The sequence below is a fragment of the Chelonoidis abingdonii genome, chromosome 10 (genome assembly GCF_003597395.2).
Source record: "Chelonoidis abingdonii isolate Lonesome George chromosome 10, CheloAbing_2.0, whole genome shotgun sequence".
NCBI classification, from domain to species: Eukaryota; Metazoa; Chordata; order Testudines; family Testudinidae; genus Chelonoidis; species Chelonoidis abingdonii.
Genome location: NC_133778.1, coordinates 15,951,434 through 15,978,590, shown reverse-complemented (window position 1 = coordinate 15,978,590; position 27,157 = coordinate 15,951,434). Strand labels below are relative to the sequence as shown.

Sequence of the window (27,157 nt, the reverse complement as noted above, 5' to 3'; positions counted from 1 at the left end):
TGTAACTTTCCCCGGAATGGGCCATTGTCTCTTTGAACAATGACATTTTTGACAAGGTCTTCATAAAGACTTAAAAAATACAGCATCATTCCAACTCTTAGACAGTGTTTTGGGAAATTAATTACTTAATTCCTGGTCAAAAGAAGTTGGTGGGTTTAGGAAAAGATTGAATTCCCTGATTCACTTATTGTTGCCACTAAAGTATCTTGAAACTTTGCATAAAGGGTTTCTCCACCCTAATTATATAAATGGTCTCTTTTATTCTGAGCCTAAATTGCAGTGTGGAGAAAGAGAAAGTCAGGGCCCCAGTAAAGGAGAGGTTTGTCAGTGACTGAAGATGCTGTCTGGGCTCTGGCATGGTCTTACTTGAGATATGCTGAGGGGTAAGATCTGCTAATACCATTAGTTTTTTGTCTTAATTCATGCAATGACTTCTAATGTTCAAGAAAAAAAGTTTTAGTTATAGTTGGTTGTATATAGTGTGCAATTCATGATTTACTGGTCATGCTCTTGTATGATCTCTGATCCTGTAGTGTGTAAAGTCAGTAGGAAGTTGCATCTGACTCGTATCTTGTCTATTTCTGTATGAAATGGGAGTAACTCCACTGAATTCAGTGGAGTTAAATTGGTGTCAGTGAATTTGTATTGCAGCAATTGCATTAGTTTCAAAGGAGGGAATTTTATCTAGAACTGCAATTCCTTTGGTAAAAAATTGCCATCTGGTAGGGGTAGATTGCAGTTGCTGTGGGCTCTCTGGGATTCCCTGCTATCAGATCGCATGGCCTTGCTTCACAATAGTTTCTCTCTTGATTTAGAGGGCCAAACCTGGCTTTTGGCTGAATCTGTTTTTGACTGAATCTGTTAGCTCCCCTCCACTTGATTTGGTCAGTCACAGAATTGCTCAAGGGGCTAAAAGTGTGTGCCCGTCTCCCAGATCAGCATGGTCAGCTTATGGGGGCAAAGGATAGACTTTGGCAAACCCCTGTGCTCTAGTCCTAGCACTCAAATCTCTGCGGGCCCTAACGTGTTGTGTGGGGCAAATAGAAAACCTGCGAGTCTTTCATTTGCCTTACTCAAACATGATTGACTTGTGAGAGTGGGGTGAGGTGCATGGGGGAAGAAGCAAAGACTGAAGTGGGCAGAGTAAAGAGGTACTCGCTTTCTGTCCGAAGCAGTTGCTGCCTCCTCTCAAGTGGTGGTTGGTTAAGGGATAAGTTTATCCCACTGTGTGCATGCATTTACTTTTGTGAAGTGCTTCAGGCTGCAAGACACAATAGAAATGTAAGCTGTTGCTGTTTTGATCAGTGCATAATAGTGCCTTTCTAAAGCAGCTTAACATCCCAGTAGGGCTGAAGAATAAATTTGCTTTCTCTTTTCCTGATCTTCCAGAGCACAGAGTTCTCAGAAACCCCCTCTCCAGACAGTGATTCGGTGAACTCCGTGGAGGGGCACTCCGAGCCATCCTGGTTCAAAGACATCAAGTTTGATGACAGTGACACGGAACAGATTGCTGACGAAGGGGAGGATAACTTGGCCAGTGAGTTTCAACTGACTCTCTTCCATCTTCACATGACAAATTAGCATAACTCTTTTTGTGTGCGTGTAATGGAAGTGAAAGCCCTGCTTTGCTGGTAGTAGCTGTAAGGTTCCAAGTAAACTAAAACCTCACTAGTCCTACTGTTTCTTGTGGTAGATACAGTGTTTTCTAACCAGTTTGCAAGACTTGATGTTTCTAAATTAGTATAAACTCTCTGGATTACAGTAGCACAGACAGGCTAGATTGGGGTATCAAGACAGACGCTGTCCTAATGTTCACTTGGGTTTTAAAATATATCAATAGAACTCCTACCCAACACTTAATCTTATCTTGAAGTGTACATATTTGAGACTGAAAATACTGTATCCCTTTAGTATTGCACACTGGACTCTGTTTTAAAGACAATTTTTCTCCTCTCCAATACCCTCATGATACCCATTTGAACCCCTTTCCTCCCTGTATCTTCCCCCTTACCCAACATTAAAAGACTCCGCCAGCCCTAGCAAGCGCACATCAGTCAGCAGCTTCCAGTCCACAATGGACAGTGACTCAGCCGCTTCCATCAACCTGAACGTGGAGCTGGACAACGTGAACTTCCATATCAAGAAGCACTCCAAGTACCCTCATGTGCCCCCTCACCCTGCCGACCAAAAAGGTATGAGGTAGTCACCAGCTGGAGTTGCACATGATGAAGAGCGGTGCCCTGACACTGTGTTTAGACTCTACTACCTGTAGTTGTCTTGTTGATGGGTGTGTATATATGAGGTCTTTTTAGTTAGCCCGCTGCATACTTCCTCTTGACACTATTACCTTTGTCAGGGTGCTCAGAATAAATCAACTATGCCACCTTCTCTGAAGAGTGTGCAACTTCTTGTGTGGCTTTTCTCTTTGCAATCAGAGGATACAATACTTCTTCCTCTCTCCTTTCACAGCATGGCGGTTCCAGGCATGTTGTCTTGTTCAGCTAACTGGGATAACATCCTAAGTTTGTGTTCCAAGAAGATTCCCATCTATCCAATTTAAGATCTGATTTATTTTAAAAAACAACAACAACAAAAAAAACAGTGACAATCTTTTTTTTTTTTTTTTTTTTAAATTCTCCACCTCCTTTTCATCAGTTTACCACTGTTGGACCAATTATCCTTTTATAAAATGCATTGATTAACAAATCTAATAGTCAGATTGCTGAGTAACTTTTAAATCTTTTCTATAAATGAATGCTAAATTGGAATGTGAAAAGGCAAATGAAATCTATTTGAAAATATCCCCTATTCTCCCATTCTGTTATAGTATATTGTGAACCAGACTATGGTGGACTGAAACAAAGACTGGCCCACTGTTTTTGTTTGAAAATAATTGTGGTGCTCCTTTAAATGCTGGGGTGACTCTCTTTATTTCTGTTTTCCCTTCCCTTACCTGCAGTTTCAACCGCTTTGCAGATTCCTATCCTTAGTTTCTTCGAATGGGCATTTAAAAGTCTTTGATTATGAAGTCTGTCCACGGTTCTTGTCAGGTTCGCTAGCAGAGTAGAGCATCTTCAATTGGGATGTTCCTAAAGAGTGCATTCCTCAGTTGTCAAGGTAAATACAACAGAAAAGTTTCTGTTGGGGTGAATTAGGACAGAAAAGCTTGAGTTGGACAGAGAATACTGGAAGCTTCAGCCTAAAATGAGTTTGAGGGGGCAACTGTTAGCAACCAAAAAATGAAAAAGCCCCTTTAACAGTGGGAAGGGTGAAAAATAGTGGGTGTTAATCTTAAATTCCAGTATCTACAGCCGGCACTGCCAGTACCTGCTAAAGCCTGTCCAGAAGGAAAGGAAAATATGTGTATTGTAAAAATGAAAGTGCTGAAGATGCTTTCAAAAGCTGAGTGCCTTATATTCGATAATAGCCTAGTTTTGCCTGATGTTATGACCCCATCTTCTTCCCCTCAAAAGGTTATCAGCCTCATCTGTTGACTTCACTGACCCTTATGGGCACAGCTTACTATTAGGTTCCTAATTTAAGGCATTTAAGCTTGAAAATGTTGTCCACTGTAGCTTCTTCAGTGTATTAAAGCTAGATATTTGAGAGCAAGCACACACAACTGGAATCAAAGATAAGCCATCTGGAGCAGTCGGGAATAAACCTAAAAGGAAAGTGTTCCCACCACAGAGCTCTGAGATCTTGGAAATTGCTGATGCAGATGTTTCTCATCTCTCCTTTCCTTGTTTTCCACTTTTGGAAAAAAAAAGTGTGCACACAACAGTGGGGGCTAGATTATCTTCAGTTCTCTGGAAGCTGTATGTTTATGTTCCTGTCACATTGATGAATATCACATTTGTCATTATCTACCCATTATAAACTGATAGGAAAATGTGATCCTAGGTGGTCTGTGGGATTTTTATTTGCATCTGTATTTTTTTGCGTAGTCCTAAATTTTGTGTGTGTTAGACTCATAGACTTTAAGGTCAGAAGGGCCTTTCATGTCATCTAGTCTGACCTATTGCAGGTCACAGAACCTCACCCACTCACTCATGTAATAATTGGAGATATACCTATTATATTATATAGATCTCCTAGAACTGGAAGTGACCTTGAAAAGGTCATTGAGTCCAGTCCCCTGCCTTCACTAGCAGGACCAAGCACTGATTTTTGCCCCAGCTCCCTAAATGGCCCCCTCAAGGATTGAACTCACAACCCTGGGTTTGGCAGGCCAATGCTCAAACCACTGAGTTATTCCTTCCCCCTCTACCCCATATAATAGGCCCATAACCTCTGGCTGAGTTACTGAAGTCCTCAAATCATGGTTTAAAGACTTGTTACAGAGAATCCACACTTACGCTAATGTAAACCTGCAAGGGACCCATGCCCCATGCTGCAGAGGAAGGCAAAAAAAAATGTCGGAGTCTCTTCCAATCTGAGAGAACTTTACTGTGGAAGTAGATTCTGCTGTGTTGTAGCCTCAGCATGTTACTCTTCAATAGCATTGTGAAGTTTGACCAAAGAAGATAAGCCAGGCATGCTAGGTTGGGGAGGAGGGAGGGAGCCCAAGAACAACATCCAGGATTACAGAATTATTAAAGACATCACTGGCCAAATCAGCTGTTTATCTGCTTTCCAAGGACAGGAATTAGTGGGTTGATAGAAATCTGCAATGGGTTGTGGGCAGAGTTAGCAGCATTACCGCTGGAATGAAATCTGTAGAGGGAATCTAAACTGGGAGGAGCTGGGACACTTGCGGAATTAGAAAAGGTGACTGGAAACAACAAAATGAGACTCAAAGTGGAAGTTAATATACTGGTGCGGGGGGAATAATTCAAAAGATCCTTTTATTAAGAGGGAGAAACGTGGAATTCAGTAAATCTGAACGAAACTCACTACTGTGTGTCTCTATGGCTGTGCAAGTCTGTATGGCTATGGTTGAGTCTCATTTATACCTGTGAGTCCCCTCCTAAGTGCAAGGAAGCAGGCTGCAGTTTGGCTTAAAGGATCGTAAGCCTGGCTACAGGTAATACAAAAGAAATCAGTGTAGTTTTGGGCTGTTTTAGGCAAACATTACATGATGAAGAAAGGGAATTTAATGGCGCTGCTCTGTGTCTGGAACTCATGTAACCAAATCTGGAATTCTCCATTAATTTCTGGCGTAAGTAAATTTTATATCTAGGCAATGTTATACCAATATAAAAGTGAGAGTAATTTCACTAAGATGGTGGAATTGTCATGAGGTTGATCAGAATCAGTCTCCATGTGTACAGCATAGTTTAACTAGGGGTAGATAGCCTACAACATTTGAAGCCAGTAATGGTGTGACTCTATCTACACACTTATAGTTCCTGTCCTGTAGTGTGAGAACCTCTAGGGGAGGCTGTGGGATAAAGTGGAAAGGGAAACACTTAAATGTTTTAGACAAGAAACCCTTCCTGACACTCACGTGAGACTGTGAAAGTCTCAAAGGGGACTGGAGAATGGAGTGTTGATCCTGTTGTTCCAGGCTTCTAAAACTAGGCTGGTCAAGACATGAGAAACGGTACTGTATTTTCAGGGGAATTAAATGGATGATCTCTAAAACATGAATGATGACAAAAGGAAAGTGCTAAAATAGAAGAGATCAAATGTGTGTACTGCCACCTCATGTTTATAGCTCACTTGTAAGTAAATCTTGCTTGGTGGCTGTTCTGCCAAAATAATCTTCCTAAGGAATTAATGAGCTAATTTGGAAATTTTCTGAAGTATCCCCACATAGACAAATCTTTAACAGCTAACAGATGCTGGATGCAGTCTACTGTGATGTTGCCTTATGAAAATGATGGGAATTAGGGTATGTCTAGACTACGGGATTATTCAGATTTTACAGAAAGCAGTTTTGTAAAACAGATTGTATAAAGTCGAGTGCACTCGGTCACACTAAGCACATTAATTGGGTGGTGTGCATCCATGTACTGAGGCTAGCGTTGATTTCTGGAGCGTTGCACTGTGGTTAGCTATCCCATAGTTCCCGCAGTCTCCCCCACCCATTGGAATGCTGGGTTGAGATCCCAATGCAAAAACAGTATCGTGGGTGATTCTGGGTAAATGTCATCATTCAATCCTTCCTCCGTGAAAGCAACAGCAGACAATCATTTCGCGCCCTTTTTCCCTGGATTGCCCTGGCAGACGCCATAGCATGGCAACCATGGAGCCCATTTAGCCTTTTGTCACTGTCACAGTATGTGTACTGGATGCTGCTGACAGACGCGTACTGCAGTGCTACACAGCAGCATTCATTTGCCTTTGCAAGGTAGCAAGAGACCATCCCTATTGCACTGTCTGCCATTGTAAATTGGCGATGATGATGTTATCAATCATTTTGTACCGTTTGGCAATTGGATGATGATGGTTATCAGTCCTTTTGTACCATGCTTGCTTGCATGGGTGCTCCTGGCTGGCCTCAGCTGAGGTCGGCCGGGGGCGCATGGACAAAAATGGGAATGACTCCCCAGGTCATTCCTTCTTTATGTTTTGTCTAAAAATAGAGTCAGTCCTGCCTAGAATATGGGGCAAGTGTACTAGAGAACCAGAGAGCACAGCCGCTCCTGGTCAGAGCCCCAGAGATCCTGCAGAAATGATGAGTAGCTGCATGCCATTCTAGGGGGTGCCCCTGCAACAACCCACCTGTTGCTTCCCTCCTCCCCCAACCCCCCTGGGCTACCGTGGCAGTGTCCCCCCCATTGTGTGATGAAGTAATAAAGAATGCAGGAATAAGAAACACTGACTTTTTAGTGAGATAAAATGAGGGGGAGGCAGCCTCCAGCTGCTATGATAGTCCAGGAAGTACAGAATCTTTTCTTTAGACATGAAAGGGGGGAGGGGGGCTGATGGAGCTCAGCCTCCAGCTGCTATGATGAGGATGGTTACCAAGCCTTTGTGCACCATCTGCCAGGAATGACTGGGAGTCATTCCCATTTTTACCCAGGCGCCCCCAGGCCGACCTCACCGAGGCCAGCCAGGAGCACTCACGGCTGATGATGACGGTTTTCCAGTCATTTTACCGTCTGCCATCAGGAAGGGAAGGGGATGCTGCTGTTTTCAGCGCTGCAGCACCCGTCTACCAGCAGCATGCAGTAGACATAGGTGACATTGAAAAAAGGCGAAGAAACGATTTTTTTTCCTTTTCTTTTGGGGGGGGGGGGGGTGTAAATTGACGACATATACCCTGAACACCCGGGGAAAATGTTTTTGACCCTTCAGGCATTGGGAGCTCAGCCAAGAATGCAAATGCTTTTCAGGAGACTGTGGGGACTGTGGGATAGCTGGAGTCCTCAGTACCCCCTCCCTCCCTCCATGAGCGTCCATTTGATTCTTTGGCTTTCCGTTACGCTTGTCACACAGCACACTGTGAGTGAACTTGCTGTGACTCTGTCTATCATAGCCTGGAGATTTTTTCAAATGCTTTGGCATTTCGTCTTCTGTAACGGAGCTCTGATAGAACAGATTTGTCTCCCATACAGCGATCAGATCCAGTATCTCCCGTATGGTCCATGCTGGAGCTCTTTTTGGATTTGGGACTTGCATCGCCACCCGTGCTGATCAGAAGCTCCACGCTGGGCAAACAGGAAATGAAATTCAAAAGTTGCGGGGCTTTTCCTGTCTACCTGGCCAGTGCATCTGAGTTCAGATTGCTTTCCAGAGCGGTCACAATGGTGCACTGTGGGATACCGCCCGGAGGCCCATACTGTTGAATTGCAGCCACACTAATCCTCATCCGACATGGCAATACCGATTTCAGCGCTACTCCCCTCGTCGGGGAGGAGTACAGAAATCAATATTAAGAGCCCTTTATATTGATATAAAGGGCTTTGCTGTGTGGACAGGTGCAGGGTTAATTTGGTTTAATGCTGCTAAATTTGGTTTAAACGCGTAGTGTAGAACAGGCCTTAGTCTCTGGCTTTGTTTTAGTCAAGATCTTCTGTTATCTTACATGGTAGTGAGTTTGCTCCTTACTATGAGAACTTGCAGAACTGGTGGTGACACATCCTCCTACAACAGGAAGTAATCTGATGGTTTGTTCACACAATCTGTAAATCACAATCATGGGGAAAGGGGAGGTAAAGTAGGGACAAAACATCAGTTTTAAGTAGTATGTAATCAGTTCTGAAATATAAAGTTATTTATGACTGGAAATTGCAGGCTGTATACTGGAGGGAACAGCTGTAGAGCAACAGTCTATAATGTACTAGAAACCTTCTGGTATTCTAATTGTTGCAGTGTCCAGTATAGGGACTCGTCTTTGTGAGAATATTAAAGACTCAGTAATATCAGACACTTCCCATGAAACTAAATTCCAACACAATAATCTTGGAGTCAAATTTCATTCACTTCTAGGGTGTGCAGCCCAAATGCTGCAGCAGGTTGTTAATTTATAAGCCAGAAAGTGAAACTGATGATAAACAAAAATGAACCTGATCATCATGTTCGCTTCTTATTTTCATTGAATGAAATACCCGCTCAATGGTTAAAAGTGAACTAGTGTTACAACAGGCAAACTTTTTTTTACATTGTTTAAAATGGGAGTGTTTTGAGACTTCACCTTGTAGATGCTATGTCAGTTTTTGACAATTATATCTTCAGATTCTCTTCAGTACAGAGCAGTTTTCACCTTTTGTGTAGTTAGACGTAAAAGGGATACAATTGCAGTGGAACACGGGAAAGGAGGGTTGTCAGTCCATAATAAAAAGGTGTCTTGTGGCGGTTTTCAGCCAAAGCTTTTGTAGAATTATTCAGAGTCTGTCCCTGGCTGTCTTGGTCAGGATATAGTGAGTGAGGGCAAGCCCAGGCTTGCCTGTCTGAGGGCCTGTCACCACCAAAGGAAAATGGCATATATTCATTTTGCTAATGCAGGATGATTTTAAGACATTTTAAATCGCTATTAGTGATCTATAGTGATTACAGTAGCAATGAAGAAAAGCGCGCTCTCTCTCTCCTTCTGCTCTCACTTCATCCTTCCTAATGGTCATGGCTGTTGTGACTCGTTTTAACTCTTTCCATCCCTTTTCAAGTGTGAATTACTGAAATTGTTGAATAGTTTTAGTTTGGAAACCACTGGTCTAGAGCAATAATCATAAATGGGGAGGGAGGGTATTTACAACACTAGCAGCTAGGAAACTACCAGGCAAAAATGCAACTTATGTTGACCATGTCCCTCTAATGTTTTACTTGTGTTGTCATTCGTGCGGGCATAGTTCTGAGATTTCTGCTGCTTTATCAGTTGTCTTATTTAGTTCTGTATTTTTCTCGGCCTTGGAAATGTGCACTCATCACAGTCCTCCCAGATCAAAACACTTCTTGTCTTGAAGTATTAAGATCTTTTTGGGGGAAAGGAAGTGTGGTGGTCATGTTGGGGGTGCTTATGTGGGACTTGGGGTCATTGGATGCTACTTTTCTCCTCTAAACAGCATTGTGGTTTTTTGGTTTTGTGAAAGCTGGATATAGTTACTAACTTGACATGTGATGGTTACAAGTGGTCGATAGATATTTCCTGGAAAACTGTTTTTTGGCAAACAAGTTGACAAGTAATTACAAATATAGTATCTATCTTGTATTACACAACACGCATGCATGTATTATACACCAGGGGTGACCAAACTTGCTGACCCACAGAGCCGCATATGACAATCTTCAGATGTTTGAGAGCTGGTGCGCACCTGCTGCCCCGAGAACACCATCGCTCTGCTGCCAGAGGTGATGTATGAGTGGGGTCACATGCCTTCCCCTCCTGCCCCCCCCCCCCCCCCGGATTTTTGCCAGGGTTTGCTGGCTTCACTCAAGTCATGTGCTGCCTGGTCCCCTCCCTGCACGGCTGCTGCTGGAGCCAGCAAACTGGGAGCTGCAGCTGTGGGCAGAGGCAGCAGCAAACAGCAGGGAGAGCTGCTGCTTTTGCTGCTGCCTCTTCACACCCTGCTAAAGCAGCCACCCTCCCTGCAGCTCCAAGCTGTTTGCTGTTGCCTTCCCATGCAGAGCTAACACCTGGGACCTGCAAGGAGCGGCCACAGAGGGTAAGAGGGGAGTGTGCTAGGGAGTAATAATTCAAGCTATTTGGGGGTGTTGGGGGGGGGGGGAGCTGAACCTTTAATTGTGCTCCCCCACTCTCAGCAGGCACCAGTCATCTGTGGCAGAAGCCTCTAGCCCCACCATCCCGCTACAGGGCAGAAGCCCCAAGCTCCTTACCCCCCAGTTTGGGAGGCAGAGAATAGGGGTGGGGGTTCCGCGAGCCACACTTTAACTGTAAAAAAAGCTGTCTGCTGCTCACGTGCCACAGTTTGGTCACCCCTGTTATATTGATGTATACACACACCCACAACTTCATAGTCTGCATGTACCTGTATGTGAACTGATAAATGCCTTTATACATACTGTGTACTGCTCACGCATTTTTGACTATCCTCTTTTCTTCTCTCCATTTTGACTATAATCCATTTTAAGTATGGCATAAATATCCCCCCTCTAGCTCTTAAGGAAAGCATGTTGCATGTCTCTCTCTTTGATGGTGAAGAGTCACGGAACCAGGTGGCTCTCTTTCCCTCCTACGAGAGAGCTAGTTGTTGTTCATAAAGGGCCTGTTAGCTGCATCTGAGAACAAAGTTAAGGTTATGCATGGGCGGGGGAACGCCTTTGGTTTTAGTGTGCCTTAAAAAAATTAAGAGCCCTACTTCCTCATTGCGTTTGGGTACCTCCACAGTCTCTCTCAGGTAAAGACTTAATACATTCCAGATGTAGATGTAGAGGGGAAACTAGCCACATGTAACTTGGGAAGGGAGGTTTTTTTTCCCCCAACACTTCTTTATTTTATATAATCTCCATGTTAGGTTGGTTGCTGAACAATTTTAAGTAGGATTGTGTTGTCATTTTGGAGCCTAGACAGAACAAGCATGAGAGGATATTCTTGTCTTGACCGCTCATCAGGTTGTTGCCACAGCAATGACTAGATGTTTAAATGAGTAATATTTTTCTCTTATGGTGTGGGTGTGTACATAATATAATTACACTGGCATGCCAACATAACCAGTCATTTTTCTGTATCTCCTCCCATCTCCATCTGCTCTCTCCTTTTCAGAGTACTTGAATCCTGACAACGGAGGGCAACAGATGATCTCAATAAGTGACGCTTTCATCAAGGGTAAGATGAATGGAAATGCTTTTTTCTAGTGAGTGGGTAATGTAGTTATGAAAGCTATTGATGTTAGAGCTGGGCTAAACATTGGCTTGTTAAAGTAATTCTAAGGGCACTTAGCGAGAAACCCTTGTGTAACTTTCTTCTCTTACTTGGTTCACTTTCAGATTGAACTCAGGCTTGTCAAATTCTTTGTATTTAAACGCTCTTGAAAAAAAGCTTCCTTCATTACACGTTAACTGGCCGTGTTTAGCATTTTATTACACTTCCCCATCTGTAAAATGTTCCTGCATATGAGATTAGTGTGTGGTGTTTTTTTTTTTTTTTTCTGGGCTCCATCAGGTGTTTAACTTTCCTACCTGCTTATTTCCTGTACATTGTGTGTGCGCCTAACACGTCTGTGCCACTGACATCTCAAAACTAACCTCTGAGGTCATTGTAGCACAACTTCTCTTGTCACTTCTGTTGAAAGGCAAGTTCTATTGGACACAATTGTTAGTTTGAGACCCTTTTAGATGAGATGCTTTTGCCTGGGCTCTGTGCTTAGGAAGCAGGCTATAAATTTCTGGGTATTAAGGCATGCAATTTATTGACAAATATTCAGTGTCAGGTGGAAAGCATCTGAAAGAGGAAAATACCTTTTTATTTTGTCCACAGGCATTGTTCTTAGTCACGTACTCATATAGCATTTGTTGTTGTTCCTATGCAGACTACTTAAAATATGCTAATCATGGCCTGTAGCTGTATTGAGTTGTTGTCGAAAAGATGACCATTCCCCTTACAGCCTAGACTGTGGAGATTTAAATTTGAATGCAAAATGTGCACTACTGGCACAAATTAAATATGAATTTTATAGTCAGCATAATGACGTCAGTGAAGCTTCTAATATTGCTCTTTGATACAGTAGTGTCAGGGGGCAATCAAATTTAATCACTAAAATGACAACAACATTTACTTTGGACAGCTGCATAAAGAAAATCATAGCGGCTTTGGAAGATTAGGACAATTAGTGCAATGCACAGGGCTTGCCTGTGCTAAAACTACACTGTTAACTATACCAATATATTTAAAGCAGCACCCCTTCTCCCTCCCCCATGTGGATGCAGTTATAGTTTATTTTGCTTCCCAAAACACGCTATCGATCTAACTACATTCACATTAAAGCTTATACTAGCATAACTATATACTGTTAAAAAGAATTGCACCCCCAGCTGAGTGACACCGGAGTTGTACACTTGAGTTACACTGTTTTTTTTTTTTCCAGTGAGACCAGGCTTCAGTGGAATGACACGTTACTTATATTTTATCAAATAAAAAAACTGAAGGACAAATTAAGATTTTTGGCATTTCATTTTGGGGGAAACTCATAAAATATTAAAAGTTAAAGGCTAGCTATTAGTTACAACCTGAAGAAATAAAAGGACAGATTTAAAAAACAAAACTACAACTCCTAAGAATTACTACTACTTTGGAATTGTATTGTTCAAAGGGAAAAATAAGAATCCACACAAAGGCAAAAGCAAAATGAACTGAAAAGTTAGCAAGCTCAAGCTGAATTGTCAGCTGTTCCCTTCATGTATTTTAAAGAGATCTTTAAAAACCATGGCTCTTATCATATGTACCAAAATAGCTTGTTGTTATTTTTGGTCTTATAAAAGGTAACCAACCTAGTAGGTTATGCCTCATATGGCCAATATTTTTATTACATACAGTTCTATGACTCTGGGCCTGACTGACCTCTGTTACTCCAGTTCAGTGGAGTCTTACTCTTATAAAACTGGAACAACTGTGGTGAATCTGGCTCTCTGATTAGACTACTAGCTAAACTGTGAGACTTAGTTCAGAGACCAAACACTACTCAACAGAACTTGTGACTTCCGTTGACAAAGATTGGACTGCTCTAAGAGTACTCACTCAGTTATGTTGGGAAAGCAAGGTATAATATTATGACCAACAATCCTATTCAGTAGGATTTTATCTCAAGTGAATGGCCCTAGCTTTAGTGGGTTAAATCTCCACTGTCTTAAGATCTTGTACTCTTATTGTGCAATTGTCTACTCAATTTCTAAGAGTTTGGGTTAGCCAAGAGATGCATTTCCATTGGCCTTGAGTGGATACATTTATATTAGAACAATACATTTATATTTATATTAAAACAAACATTAAAATAAGTTGAATGTATTCGTATGTGCATGACCTTTTTGCTAACTTCACTACCTGAGTGGAATAACTAGATGCTGCTTTTGGATATAAGGCTTCCAAAACAATAGCTTTTTGCCAGTGAAACCATACAAGATTAGACTGTTCTAATTTTAAAAGGCCTTAAGTATAAGGTTATATATCTGGGGATTCAGATTACTACCTATTTTAGGTAACATGAGGATATAGTTGACCATATATACACTTCTACCTCGATATAACACTGTCCTCGGGAGCCAAAATATCTTACCATATTCTAGGTGAAACTGTTATATCGAACTTGCTTTGATCCACCGGAGTGCGCAGCTCCCTCCCCCCGCTCCCCCCGAGCGCTGCTTTACTGTGTTATATTGGGTTGCGTTATATTGAGGTAGAGGTGTAGTTAATTCGCTGCTTTAAGATTGAACTGCTCATGAGCAGGTTAGAGGGAAGAAAAGCAAATTATCTGGCATGAGGCTGTGTAGCCTGAAGTGTGTGTAATAGCATGCTTACTCTGCTATAGTGGATGACATTGCAAATACCTAAATTACTTTCAGTGACTAACACTGTTTCCAGCACAACTTTAACATTTCAAGAGCCTCTCACAGCGCAGGCCTGAACTAGTCTTGGTGAAGTCTCTTCTTTCAGCTTTTTAAAAAAAGAAAACGTAAGCATTCAGCTTTGATTTTGTATAAACAAGCTTTTCTTGCTGTTCTTCTTTAGAGTCACTGTTCAATCGGAGGGTGGAGGAGAAATCCAAAGAGCTGTTTTTCACACCTTTAGGCTGGCACCACAGCAATCTGGATCTGCTGAGGGAAGAGAATGGGGAGAAACAAGCTATGGAGAGGCTTCTGTAAGTAGAGCGTAAAAGGGAATTGCTGTATATGTCTAGGATAAATTTTCAAAAGCTTTGTCCCTTCCATGTTCGGTGGGACTTAGACTCCTTAAGTATTTTTGAAAATGTTGCCTCTAATTCAAATCCTTTCTGTAATAAGATCTATATGCTAGAGAAGCAGGAAAGGAATTCATGATTTGGTAAAAAAAAATTCTCCCTTTCCAAAAAAAGTTGTTCTGGGACTTTCATTTTTGCAATTTCGCCTATGTCTTCTCGCCTTCCCCTTCTTTGTTCTGTTGTCTCCTGTCTTGGCTCTCTTAAATCATAGCCTGAGACAGAGTAAGTGTGGTGGTGGTGTGTGAAATGCCACATAAATGTGTGGAGCTATAGAAGTGTCCTTTAACAGCTTAGTGAGGGCTGGTCTACACTAACGCTGCAAGTCGATCTAAGTTACGCTACTTCTGTTATGTAACTGAAGTCAATGTAACTTAAGTCAACTTAGCACGATATAGACACTGCTGTATGTTGATGGGAGATGCTCTCCTGTCAACATAGCTTCTGCCTCTTGGGGAGGTGGAGTACAGACATCAACTTAGTGTATCTTCACCAGACCTGCTAAATCGACACCGCTGCATTGATCGCAGCAGTGCTGAATTAGCTGGTAGTGTAGACATATTTTGAGATTTCATTTTCATACATGCAGCCTCCTTGTCTGCTGTTGTCACAGTTTTATGGCCTGGGATAAGGGATGCCTTCTTCTGAGCATTTGGCAATTGGCTGTAGCCGTGGATTGGTGATCCCACAGTTTTGAAACAATTTTTTGTGCTGGTGTGTCTGAGTTAATGTAATTAAACGTTACAAACATGCCAATCATTTTCATGTCTGCTAATACTTTTGTCCATTGTAAAAGTCAAACGGAAAAAGTAGCACAGTTGCTGTTAAAATTGATGCTTAAACCATCCATATTTGAACTCATGTCCTTGAATATAAAGCAAAATTCTTCCCAATATGACATACACATGGTGCTGTTAATATATGCTGCTTGGCATGATACTATGGGACTACTCCACCAAAAATATTTGGCATGCCTTAAATAGCGTGATATAAGCACATGCAAATAATCTTGAAATGGAGCTGCCTGTCTGAATTCTATTGATAGTATGCAATATTGCCACACAGTGTCCAAGAGATGTTGCTTATTGCCCACCTGTGAACAGTGTGCTCTGAAACTGAGTTGTAGCAAAGTGCATTTTGCTGCTAGAGCAATAAAATTAATAACTTACCGTCAAACAAAAGCTGAACTTTTTCTCTTCAAGGGAGACTTGATCTAGATACTTATTGCACTTATTTGATTTATTTTTATTTAAGAAATTAGGTCCCAGTAGGGAAAAATCAAGATATTTTTTGTTTCTCTACGCTACCTGTTGCCTCTTACTATAGAGCAGAAAAAATAAACAAGATGATGACCCGGAACGCTCCTGACTGATGTTTCCTCAAATTGCTTATTGCATTTTAAACACTGTGAAGTAAAAAACCTCCAGGTCACACTGCTTCAGATGAAGCAACATGTATTCCCCTCCTCTCTCTTAATCACTCTGATTCCTCTGCAGCTCAGCTAATCATAACCACATGATGGCACTGCTTCAGCAGCTACTCAACAATGAGTCATTGTCATTATCCTGGAGGGATATCATTGTGCCTGTGGTCTGCCAGGTAGTTCAGACTGTCCGACCTGATGTCAAGAACAGAGACGATGATATGGATATCCGCCAGTTTGTCCACATTAAAAAGGTGAGTTCTGGTGACGGGGAGTGGGAGAATGATGACAGGAAATTTGTGTGAAATAAAGATGATGTGGCTCTTGATGGGGCAGGTGTCTGGATTAAAAACTACAAATTCATTAACATGAGTAACCAGTGTGTCCTGTGTTGCAGAGAAGACGGTTGCTATTTTGGGGAAGGATATGTACATGACTCTTACCTCCTATGCTGCAAAGCGCTTAGAGGCATTTGAGTCAATCTCTTCCGTTCAGGCTGCAGAGAATGGCGTGGGATGAAGTCACAGTAGCAACTCACTCTCTTCCTGCCTTTTTTTAAACCTTGCATGTCTAACTAGAGATGTTTGGTAGTTGTCAGCCTCCTGTGTAGTGTACTGGAGGCAAACTCTTTCCTGTAACTGCTTATTATGCAAGAGTTAACCTCTCCACCCTAAGCCCAGCAACTGGCCTCCATGAGGTAGCTTAATCTTCTTGGAGTTAGGCAAGATACACCGATTGCTACAGCAGTTGTAACAAATGTAGGGCCATGATCACAGATCAGAAAGGCCATCAGGAGATTGGGACCTGACATGAAGCTGCTGTGAATAAAGATACCAAGCACAAGCCTGTTCCTCTTTACAGAAATTACTCTCAGTAGGCCATCCTCTGTTTCAGGCAGCCATGTAAGATTAGAGGTGTCTTGTACACTTTTTGCAGACAGCCCCACGAAATTTTTTCCTGATTATATTAGTTGCTCCCTCCTCTCCTAGCACTCAGGTTGAGTTTTGGTAGATGAGCAGCTCCTCAGAACCTAATGCTGTGCCGTAGGTGACCTAGAAAGGGATTTCTGCAATAACGTGATCTCTGAAATATGCCTCTAGGCAACCTAAATTTGATTCAGAGAGCCTGCTTGGTGTCTATTGTTTTTTGCCTACATTTCACTGTGTTATTGGGACTCTGACCCCTTGGCAAACTTCTTCTAAATGCTCTAAGATACGTAGAGCTGCCATTTCCAGGCTCTTTTTTTTGTTATCTCCACTGAGAGTATGCTTTTAAAGAGATCTTGACATGGAATAGTGGGAGTTGTAGTACAGGAGAACGTCAGAGTTATGAACACCTCGGGAATGGAGGTTGTTCATATCTCTGAACAAAGTGTTTTGGTGGTTTTAAAAGTTTACAGCTGAACATTGACTTAATAGAGCTCTGAAACTTGACTATGCAGAAGAAAAACGCTGCTCTCCTTTTATATTTTTGTTAGTAGTTAACATTTAACACAGTACTGTTCTGTATTTGTGTTTGGGGATTTTGGTCTCTGCTGCTGCCTGATTGTGTACTTCTGGGTCCAAATATGGTGTGTGGTTGACTGGTCAGTCTGTAACTCTCGTGTTCTTAACTCCGAGGTTCTACTGTATCTATAATGGCACAGAAAATAAAAATCAGGAAATTGAAGTTTTAGAAAAACCTATGCATGCTGTAAAATACAATTTTTTCATTAAGTACCTTACATAGTATGCTCTTCAATGAATTTAAAGAGAGATTAAGTGACTGACTGTTACACCAGAAAGCCTTTAAATCTTGCTATCTTGTTAGATCCCAGGTGGAAAGAAATTTGACTCTGTGGTGGTGAATGGCTTTGTTTGCACCAAGAACGTTGCTCACAAAAAGGTAATGAAGATGTCGTAAATAAAATAGCCTGCATTCTTTTAGTATGGCATTGGGCATTGCATTTAAAAAGAGAAACGTCTCCTTCTTGGTAGTGCACATTGAGAGTAAACGTACTGCAACATCATCTTTGATCTACGAAATCTTTTTCCTAAGGGGTGTGGAGTGGGCTTTACTCAAGGCTGTTGAACAGTTGATTATTTGTGGATTTTTTTGTGTGCACGTATATTGCGTTTTCTTTCAAAGGGTTCCTTTGTAGTCCCGGGAGTCTGAGTTTTGAGAGCAGGGACTAAACTTTTCTCAAAACTGTAGAATAGAACACTTTCTAGAAACGTTTAAGATTTACTGGGGAAAGATCCTTCTATGGTTGCACTTTTTTTTTTTTATGGCATGTAGTAAATGAGTCTGTAAAATAACACTAGTGATCAGGATGGAGAGAATCTGATTGACTGACCTAGTATGCTCTGGTGGCTTACGAAGTCTTGAATTCCATCTGTTGTGCAGGAAATGGGTTTGTACCAGGAACTTGATTGTTGACATTCTCTTTACAGAGCAGTAATTGTCCTGCAGGACAGATGAAACCGTATCTTGCTTTCTCTAATACGAGATTGGCCAGCATAAAGTTTATTTGATTGGAGCCACTACCTAGTTGGCATGGTTTAGTGGTAAATTTTTGCAGCGATCCTCTGAATGATATGCTGCAGAATTTCATCTATGCAACTATGTCACCTTTGGGTAACTGTATGAGGGAGCTTTAGAAAAGTTCCTCATGGAAAAAAGTCTTGGGTCTAATCTCACCCTGATGTCTGTTCCCTTTTCTTTTTACTACCATGCCTTTCTCTAGATGAATACCTATATAAAAAATCCCAAAATTCTTCTGCTGAAGTGTTCCATCGAGTACCTTTACCGAGAAGAAACAAAATTCACCTGCATAGACCCCATTGTTCTTCAGGTTAGAACATCTTCCTTCTGTTTTTAGTTTAAATTTTCTATATTGTCTTTTTATGATCTAATGACTTAACCATATATGTATAACTTCAGTTCTAGCCACCGGGGGGCTTGGATGGAGTGGAAGGAAGAGAATTTGTGATAAGGGATAACTCATAGCTGCTTTGGGCTTGGGACTTCAGGATAAAGTTGTATACTGGCCTCAACAGAAACACGCGAGTCCTGTTGGCATTGGGGAAGTAGCATGGATCCAGAGGAATTCATGGCCTTTTTCAATAACATGAGTTTTTAAGAGGCGGGTTTGTATAGTGTGTGCCTAAGAATCGGGGATCTTGCTGTTCAAAATGGTAGAACTGCTGACTGAGACAAATGGTACATCCAGACTGCAATCGATTTTTCGGGGATCGATATATCGCATCTCATCTAGATGCGATATATCGATCCCCGAACACGCTCCTGTTGACTCCGGAACTCCACCGCAGCGAGCGGCGGTAGCAAAGTCGACATGGGGAGCCGCGGGCATCGATCCCGCGCCATGAGGACCCAAGGTAAATCAATCTAAGATACTTCGACTTCAGCTACGCTATTCACGTAGCTGAAGTCGTGTATCTTAGATCGATTACCCCCCCTAGTGTAGACCAGCCCTCAGGAATGGATGAACATTGGGTCGAGATGTACTTCTGTATTTGTGTTAATCTGTGGGAAGTGATAATGCTTGGTTGAATAATGGAGAAAATTACAAATATTGCTTTAGAGCTGTGTGCCGTTCTCACCACTGATAGGAGGTGTCAGGGGATTTAATGCCTAAATTGCTAGAGCTGCTTTTTGTCCAGACACGAAGTATAAATATCTCTCTGAAGGGAGCAGTCTTATTAAGAGTGTTTTTATGTGCAGTGACCCTTTGAAAGCCCTTACATTGAGTGCTTCATTGATTGACAGTCTGTTGTCACAGTTGAGACCCTGAAACGGTTGGTGCTTAACCCAGGAGCATAGAAATGAAATATTAGCAGTACAATTCAACATTGTTCGATGAAATAGCTTTTTCCGCAATAAAGGATAGGAGTCAATCCTTGTATCAACAGAAAAGGTAGAGCTTGTAACTTCTCCTTCTGAATATTGTTCACTGACACTTTTTTTTTTTTTTTCAAAGCTGTCCTTGAAATAAAGCTGACTATATCCCTTTATCTCCTTTAACTATGGAGGGGAAGGAAGGGGAACTGCTATGGAGAACTGAACCAATGTTTCATGGAGGCTAGGTCAATGATTTCTGCTAGTAAATAACTTTCTAATCCTTGCTGCAGTAATGGGAATGGTGGTAGTGAGAGGAGTTTGCAGAACATCTAGCTGGATCTGAGTAAACTCAAGCCAGAGGGTAAAGCATTGCTTCTGGCAGGCGGAAGTTGCAACAAATAGCACAAACTGTCTGGCAGTGGAGGATTCTTCCAAAAACTGCATATTTCACAGACGATAATTTAACTTCAATACTGAAGTTAAATCTTATGAAATGTGCAATTTGTCACAAAGTTGTTCACATACTCTGTGTGAGGCAGTAACACTCTATCCATCTTGCTGAACTCCAAAGTCTGAAATTGTTGAAGATGCCAAAAAAATGCTGATGGGTGTTGGGAAGTGGTGGTTTTGAAACTTCACTCTGCTAATTAAAGATAAATCCATACATCTGGTGTGGCTTTAATCTTGATCTTGTATGCTTAAAATTATCTCAACCTTTTCTATTAATAGAAAAATCCACACTGAAACGCAGCAGGGTATGTATTTGAGGCAGTGTTGTTTGAGATTCTTCATACTTGTAAATATCCATCCAGTAACTTCCTGGCCAGCTGGACAGAGCTTCCAGAACAATTTCTTAGTACTGGAATTTTGTGTAACCTATAGTAACTCAAAGGCCTAATTGGAATAGGATCCATAGCCTAATATTGCTTTGAAACATGAGATGCTGGTGATGTCTTGTACTGCCTTTTGATCACAGACGGTAACTTTTTAAAATGAAGTGCGTAAGCTGATGATTTGCAGATAAATCTTTATCACCTGCCAAATCCTCTTATTTGTCTGTTGGCAGACTTCTTCCAAAAAATCTCAATGAAAGTATTGAGATATGAAATCTTTATACACATGCATAATCCTGCTTATTTCTCAAGGTATATGGAAGCTGGAGGTTTAAATTTTCTTTAAACAAAATCCTCTTATGTTGCTGCTAACCAGTTAAAATTATCCTCCACTAAATCCACCTTCCATTTGACTCTGATTAGAGATGATATGCATTTGAAATTTCTGAATACTAACAGGCCACCTTTTTATTGTCATGTAGGATCATTATAAATTGAGCAAATAAGTGCCATTTTGAAGGATGGGAATATTTAGTAAATCCACTTTAGAACCAAGTGCACACTAACCAGGGTTACTGACATACTATTATGTTGTCAAAACCCTGGGTGTTTTGGGAGGATGCTAAGTGCCCAGGTGGGCCTCGATATCTCAGCCATGTACCCACACTCAGAGTGCAAGGTTAGGCCCTCATCATTCAGAAATTCCCATGCTCATCAGCTTAAATAGAGTTAACAACAAAGACTGAGGAAGTGCAAGTTGTGGTGACCTTTTCTTGGGGGTAATAGTTTCCCCCCCGCCCCCAGGCTTTGGAGCAGGGGCTTGAAATTTTGCAGTGTTGCCCTGGTGTCAGGGACTTGACTTTGCTAACTCTGTGAAAATCTGACAAAGTTGTAAGTAGATCTGTGCAGGAGCTGGATTTTTCATTTGGGGTAGAGTTTTGCAAAATTAAAATTTCTTTTGTTGAAGAATGGACCAGATAACGGCTTCAAAATTTCACATGACCCAAAACTCCAAATAAGTTGAATCTTTTTTGTTCCAGTTTCAACTTTAAATATAAAATTAAAAAATTGAAATGGAAAATCAAAATGTTATGTTCCAAAAAGCTCAAAATTGAATGTTTCAGCCTTATCTAAATGCTTTCTTTCAACTTTTGTCTAAGGTTGTGTGTTTTCATCTAATGTTTTTGTTTTGGACAAACTGGCATTTTCCAACAGATGAATTTTTCCAACACAACACAACTAGAGCTGATTGGAAGCCTTTGGAAAAATTGCAGTTAGCACATGCTCTGAGACTTTAGACTTTAGCTGGTAAAATCCTTGAAGATTCTGTTTGAGCCAAACAAGCTTCAGTCAAAGTCTGAGCAGGACTTTCTCTTCAGCTGCATGCTGCCTTGGACGATGCCAGGTCTGGGCACCACACACATCTCTGCAGGGAGGCTGCGTAGGACACCAAAATGGCTAGGTGTGACCCTGGCTGTGGGTGTTTAGTACTTCTGCAAATCAGACCCCGGGTCTCAGCTTAAGTGCCCAGAAAATGAAGAGAACACAGCTAATGACCAGTTGTGAAAAATGTGGGCTGGACTACTGTTTCACAAAGCCACAAGGATAGAATCTAGTTCTCCAGAGCAGCATTCAATTGTCTTACCCATGACTGTCCCTTTTTCTAACTGCAGTTCCCCTGCTTCATTTACTACCTACCTTCCAATTTCTGCAACAAATTGGGCCAGTATCCTACAGACAAAAGTATTCTTTATATGGTATACTAAATGAGGGAGGGGTTCTGAAGAAACAGTAGTATGTGATCATGCAATTAAAGACTGAATCCTAATGCATATGCACAAGGGAGCTGTATAATGTTGCCAATGCAACCTTACTTTTGCTCCCTTAATGTTACTTTAACGTGTGTGTGTGTGTGTGTGTGTTATAGGATTTGTCTACATGGGGACGCTCAGGAAGGTTAATCTGAGTTAATGAAAGATGAATCCACGTAAAATTTGCACCTTTCAATAACTCAGAATGATTTTCCAGAGTATCTTAGGCAAACAAATCCATACAATAAAGCTACATAGAAGTATCCATTATGTTTTAGCATAGTAATGCAAAAAACTAAATTGAGTAACTTGCTAAAATCTCAGTTCCATTGTTTTTAATCTACTGAATGCACCTCAACACAACATATAAAATCATCTTAATATGCAGTTCTTATTGATAAGGGGTTGTCTTCCTGCGTTAATGATATCAAGCTAATTAAATTAAACCTCTATTTAAAGGGACACAGTAAAATTCACACAACATTGAGAGGGAGAATGGGAAATGTATATGTTTATACATTTGACTACACTTTCTGGTTAGTCAGTTTCTCCTGTGTGCATTGGCCTTTCACAGTAACAGGAGAGAGAAACTAATTATATATAAAGAGAATTGTAAAATCACTTGCATAGGCATGATGACTCAAGGGCCGGTTTAGTGCCTGAAATGACACAACATTTTGAAAGTAACGATGTGTGACTGCTTCACTTTTTAAAAGAAATTAGATCCACAGTAGTTGTCGTACTTTCTCTTGGTATCTAGGAAAGGGAGTTCTTGAAGAACTATGTGCAGCGGATAGTGGATGTCAGGCCTACCCTGGTTCTGGTTGAGAAGACTGTGTCCCGAATTGCCCAGGACATGCTGCTGGAACATGGCATCACTCTGGTCATCAATGTCAAGCCGGTAAGTGCTTGGTCCCAAACACAGTAACAGCATATGATACTTGCACAGGATCATGTTGCTGTAATAAGTCATGTCTGGTATGATCATGTTATACAGGCTAAAATGCAATGGTAGCTGGAGTGTAGTTAAATTATTATTTTATATTTCTTTAGAATAATTTCTCAAATATGAATTTTTAAGCAATGAAATTAGTATATTACCCCAATGATGCAAACCAAGAGACTTCAAAGTTAAGGCTGATATTTTTTCCTTAATTCGCTCTAGGAAAACACTATAATTAGATAAGCCTAAGGCATTAGCTTAGGATGAAGTAGCAGATACAGCTTGGAACATGTATTTTTAACTTATGACAGTATTGTGCCCTATTGTTCTATGCATGTTTACAGCAAGTATTAGACCGAATAAGTCGGATGACTCAGGGAGACTTGGTGATGTCAATGGATCAATTGTTGACCAAACCACACTTGGGAACCTGTCATAAATTTTACATGCAAGTGTTCCAGTTACCTAATGGTGAGTAGAACCTGGATGTCCTAGCTCATTTGCCCAAAACAGAGTTGGCGAGTGGATTATTAATTTAGTAATACTGCTACGTTAAGCAGTCTTGACTGCCAAGTAACTGGAATGAATGAAGGAAGGTTGACAGCGCTGTTAAGCATAGTTTTGCTATAATAGTCTTGATGTTTTATGCCCCCAACAAAGAATGCAAATAATTCTATATCTAATGCAGAGGTGGGCAAACTATGGCCTGCAGGCCACATCCGGCCCGCGGGACTGTCCTACCTGACCCCTGAGCTCCTGGCCTGGGAGGCTAGCCCCCAGCCCTTCCCCTGCTGTTCTCCTCAGCTCAGTGTGCCACCAGTACAGTGCTCTAGGCGGCGGGGCTGCGAGTTCTTGCTGGGTAGCGCAGCCGCATAGCCGTGGCCTGACCCCGTGCTCTGTGCTACATGGTGGTTGGCTCCAGCTGGGCGGCATGGCTTTCTGTCCTGGTGCTCTGGGCGGTGTGTTTGTAGTGCCACTAGCCACTGGCGCTCCAGGCAGTGCAGTAAGAGGGCAGGGAGCGGTTGGATAGAGGGCACGGGAGTTTGGGGATGTGGATAGGGGTCAGGGCGATCGGAGTGGGATCGGAAGGTTGAATGGGGTCCAGGGGAGTCAGAAAGTAGAGGGGGGATTGGATGGGGTGGCATGGGCACAGCCTCCCCTAACTGGCCCTTCATACAATTTCGGAAACCTGATGTGGCCCTCAGGCCAAAAAGTTTGCCTGCCCCTTATCTAATGTTTTGCAAAAAATATGAAGAAATGATCTATATTATGCTGATCTCCATATACAACACATGAAATGAGCATCTAACAAGGGGACAAAAACCCCTCATTTGGTCGGGAGCCTAGGAGAAGAAACTTCAGGTATAATATTTTTAACGTTTTAATTACAGAAACAAAAGGCCAGTGCAGCAAGGAAGGCAGCATAAATGAATACCTCATGATAGATTTAAAGCTTAGCCCAATGGGTTACATAACAATGGGCTGCTTCCTGGCTGTAATAACCTGCATTTTCCCCCTAACACCCCTCCCCCCCGCCCCACATGCACTCCTCAGATTCTTTTAGCTAGAAAGAAACCAAATCAAGGCATTTGCTCTCAAAGTCTGTAGGCTTTAGAACATCATGAGTTAAACAGTGGAATAGGTAGTGGAATCCCCATCATTGGAGATTTTTAAGAACAGGCTAGACAAATACATAGACCATCCCTGACAAGTGTATTTAATCTTGCCTCAGCATGGGTGGGATGGACTAGATGACCTTTGAGATCTATTCCAGCCCTACACTTCTGTGGCTTAGCTTAATCTTGGTATATTGGGAGATTATGCTGCTTGTTTTGTTTTGTTCTGTCCTGACTGGATTCAAAACATAGAGGAACTTGACTGGCAAAGGAAGGGACAGCGGAGGCTAACTTTCCATAAAGAAACCTAAAAATGTACAACTTGAGCCACACCCTTGTTTTGGACTGGGCACAAGTTCCTGCAGCGGTGTTGCAATAACTGGTTGTGTCTCTAGTTCCAACTCTTACATCATAATTAGCGTTCCTTTTTTTCATAGGAAAACATTTCAGTTCTGCTGCTTACTTGTGAAATGTGAGAACCGCTTGACCCTTACTGTTTTCCTCCTAACTTTTTTTCTAGATCAAACCAAAACCTTAATGTTTTTTGAAGGGTGCCCCCCACACTTGGGCTGCACCATCAAGCTGCGTGGAGCTGCGGACTATGAACTGACCCGAGTGAAGGAGATCCTTATCTTTATGGTCTGTGTGGCTTATCATTCCCAGCTGGAAATTTCTTTCCTTATGGACGAGTTCGCCATGCCCCCATCTCTTACTAAAAACTTCCACACACTGATTGAAAGCCAAGGAGATGAAAATGGGCACCAAGACCTCTTTAATGGTGAGGAGTTTAGCACAGTGGTCAGAGATGTTGAACTCTCTTCTGAAAAAGTGGCCATGGTCTCTGAGTCTGTCTCTTCCGATGAAGCCAGCACACTAGAGCAAAGAACTTTGTTTGAAGAAGAGGATCAAGATGATGATGATGTCCTGCGAGAGGGTTCCTCTTTAAGGCACCAAGAGCTTCTCAGAATGGAATATTCACTGCCAGTATCAAGCAATATTACAACACCAGTACCAGAGTCGCGGCTACCCTTCCATAATACGGACCAACACCCAGGCATTCTATACAGTCAGCATCTGGAGACTCTGCAGCAGCCAGGTGACCTGCAGGATTCCAAAAGCCAGATGAGAGTCTTTAGAGACCCTCTGCAGGATGACACTGGTTTGTATGTCATGGAGGAAGTGACTTCCTCTGAGGATCGCCTCAAGGCCTACTCCTTAGCATTTAAACAGGAGCTGAAAGATGTTATTCTCTGTATCTCGCCTGTGATCACATTCCATGAACCTTTTCTTCTAACAGAAATGGGCATGAGGTGCCCTGCCCGGGATTACTTCCCAGAGCAGGTCTATTTGTCTCCTTTCCTCAACAAAGAGTATAAGGAGTTGGAGAGCAGAAGGAAGAAACAGCTGTTAAGGGATCTCTCTGGACTGCAAGGGATAAATGGAAGTATCCAGGCAAAGGCCATCCAGGTTTTGCCCACCCATGAGCTAGTTAACACTAGAATTGCAGAGCATCTGGGTGATAGCCAAAGCTTGGCCAGAATGCTGGCAGATTACCGGGCCAGAGGAGGAAGGATACAACAGAAAAATGCAGATCCCTTTGCCCTGTGTAGAGATGCATCTGGTGTTCCTGGAGGAAAACCTGGAGGCAGAAATGAAGAGGATGAGAGAGGATTGGTTCGGGGTGAATCTGTTTGGTCTCATAAGGTAAGAATGTAGGTTTTTACCTCCTGTTTTTGTTTAGTGGTGAGAGAAAGGACATACTTCTGAATATCATGTTTAGGAACAGGCCAGGCATAACAAAAGTTCATATAGGACTGCCGTGCTCTGTCATTTTGGATGTCGGCTTGTTTAATCACCACATTGTGGTCTCTAATTGTGAGAGATGCTGACCTGAGGGATTGTGGGTGGAGGGGGCTTGCAAGGCACTTGCTCTCTGAACCACCAGGAAGAGCAAGAAACTTGGTACATCTCATTACAAGCTCAGTTTTACATGCTGGGAGTGAATGTGCTTGCATCCACAATCGGGGGTGAATTGTGGGATAGGGAAGAGAACAATCTCCCATCCGTTTAAAAGCTGTTTGTTTTTTCTTTTTGTACAGAGTAATGCTAATGTTGATATTGTTTCCTGGTGGGTTTGGGAGCTAAAGGTCATGAATGGTGTCCAGTTAGAATAAAGGATAGTGTTGGAAGGATGTAACTGCAAAGTATTTTTAAAAAAATCTCTTAATATTCTAAATATCTGATCCAGATTAGTTGGAAAGTGTCAAGAGAATCTTTTAATGAAAATGTACTTATAGCCTTTCCCTTAATTATACTGCCTTTTGAAATATTGCAATTATTTGTGTGCAAAAAGACTTGTGAAGAAGCAATTTTTTTCATACAGGTATCTGTTTTCACAAG

The 27,157-nt window shown here is 41.8% G+C and overlaps 1 protein-coding gene across 6 annotated transcripts in view; it reads left to right on the top strand.

The window, feature by feature from the left end:
• PIKFYVE (phosphoinositide kinase, FYVE-type zinc finger containing) overlaps positions 1-27,157 on the top strand; it is a 95,838-nt gene that overhangs the window by 32,591 nt on the left and 36,090 nt on the right. For 5 of the 6 annotated variants that reach the window (XM_032765023.2, XM_032765027.2, XM_032765024.2 and 2 more), the window contains 10 exons: positions 1,390-1,537; positions 2,025-2,192; positions 11,108-11,170; positions 14,066-14,195; positions 15,788-15,968; positions 17,524-17,598; positions 18,440-18,547; positions 22,959-23,099; positions 23,486-23,612; positions 25,278-26,461. In XM_032765023.2, coding sequence (XP_032620914.1) covers positions 1,390-1,537; positions 2,025-2,192; positions 11,108-11,170; positions 14,066-14,195; positions 15,788-15,968; positions 17,524-17,598; positions 18,440-18,547; positions 22,959-23,099; positions 23,486-23,612; positions 25,278-26,461 — 2,325 coding nt within the window. The remainder of the gene's footprint in view (positions 1-1,389; positions 1,538-2,024; positions 2,193-11,107; positions 11,171-14,065; positions 14,196-15,787; positions 15,969-17,523; positions 17,599-18,439; positions 18,548-22,958; positions 23,100-23,485; positions 23,613-25,277; positions 26,462-27,157) is intronic. The other variant, XM_032765025.2, reaches the window with a different exon arrangement.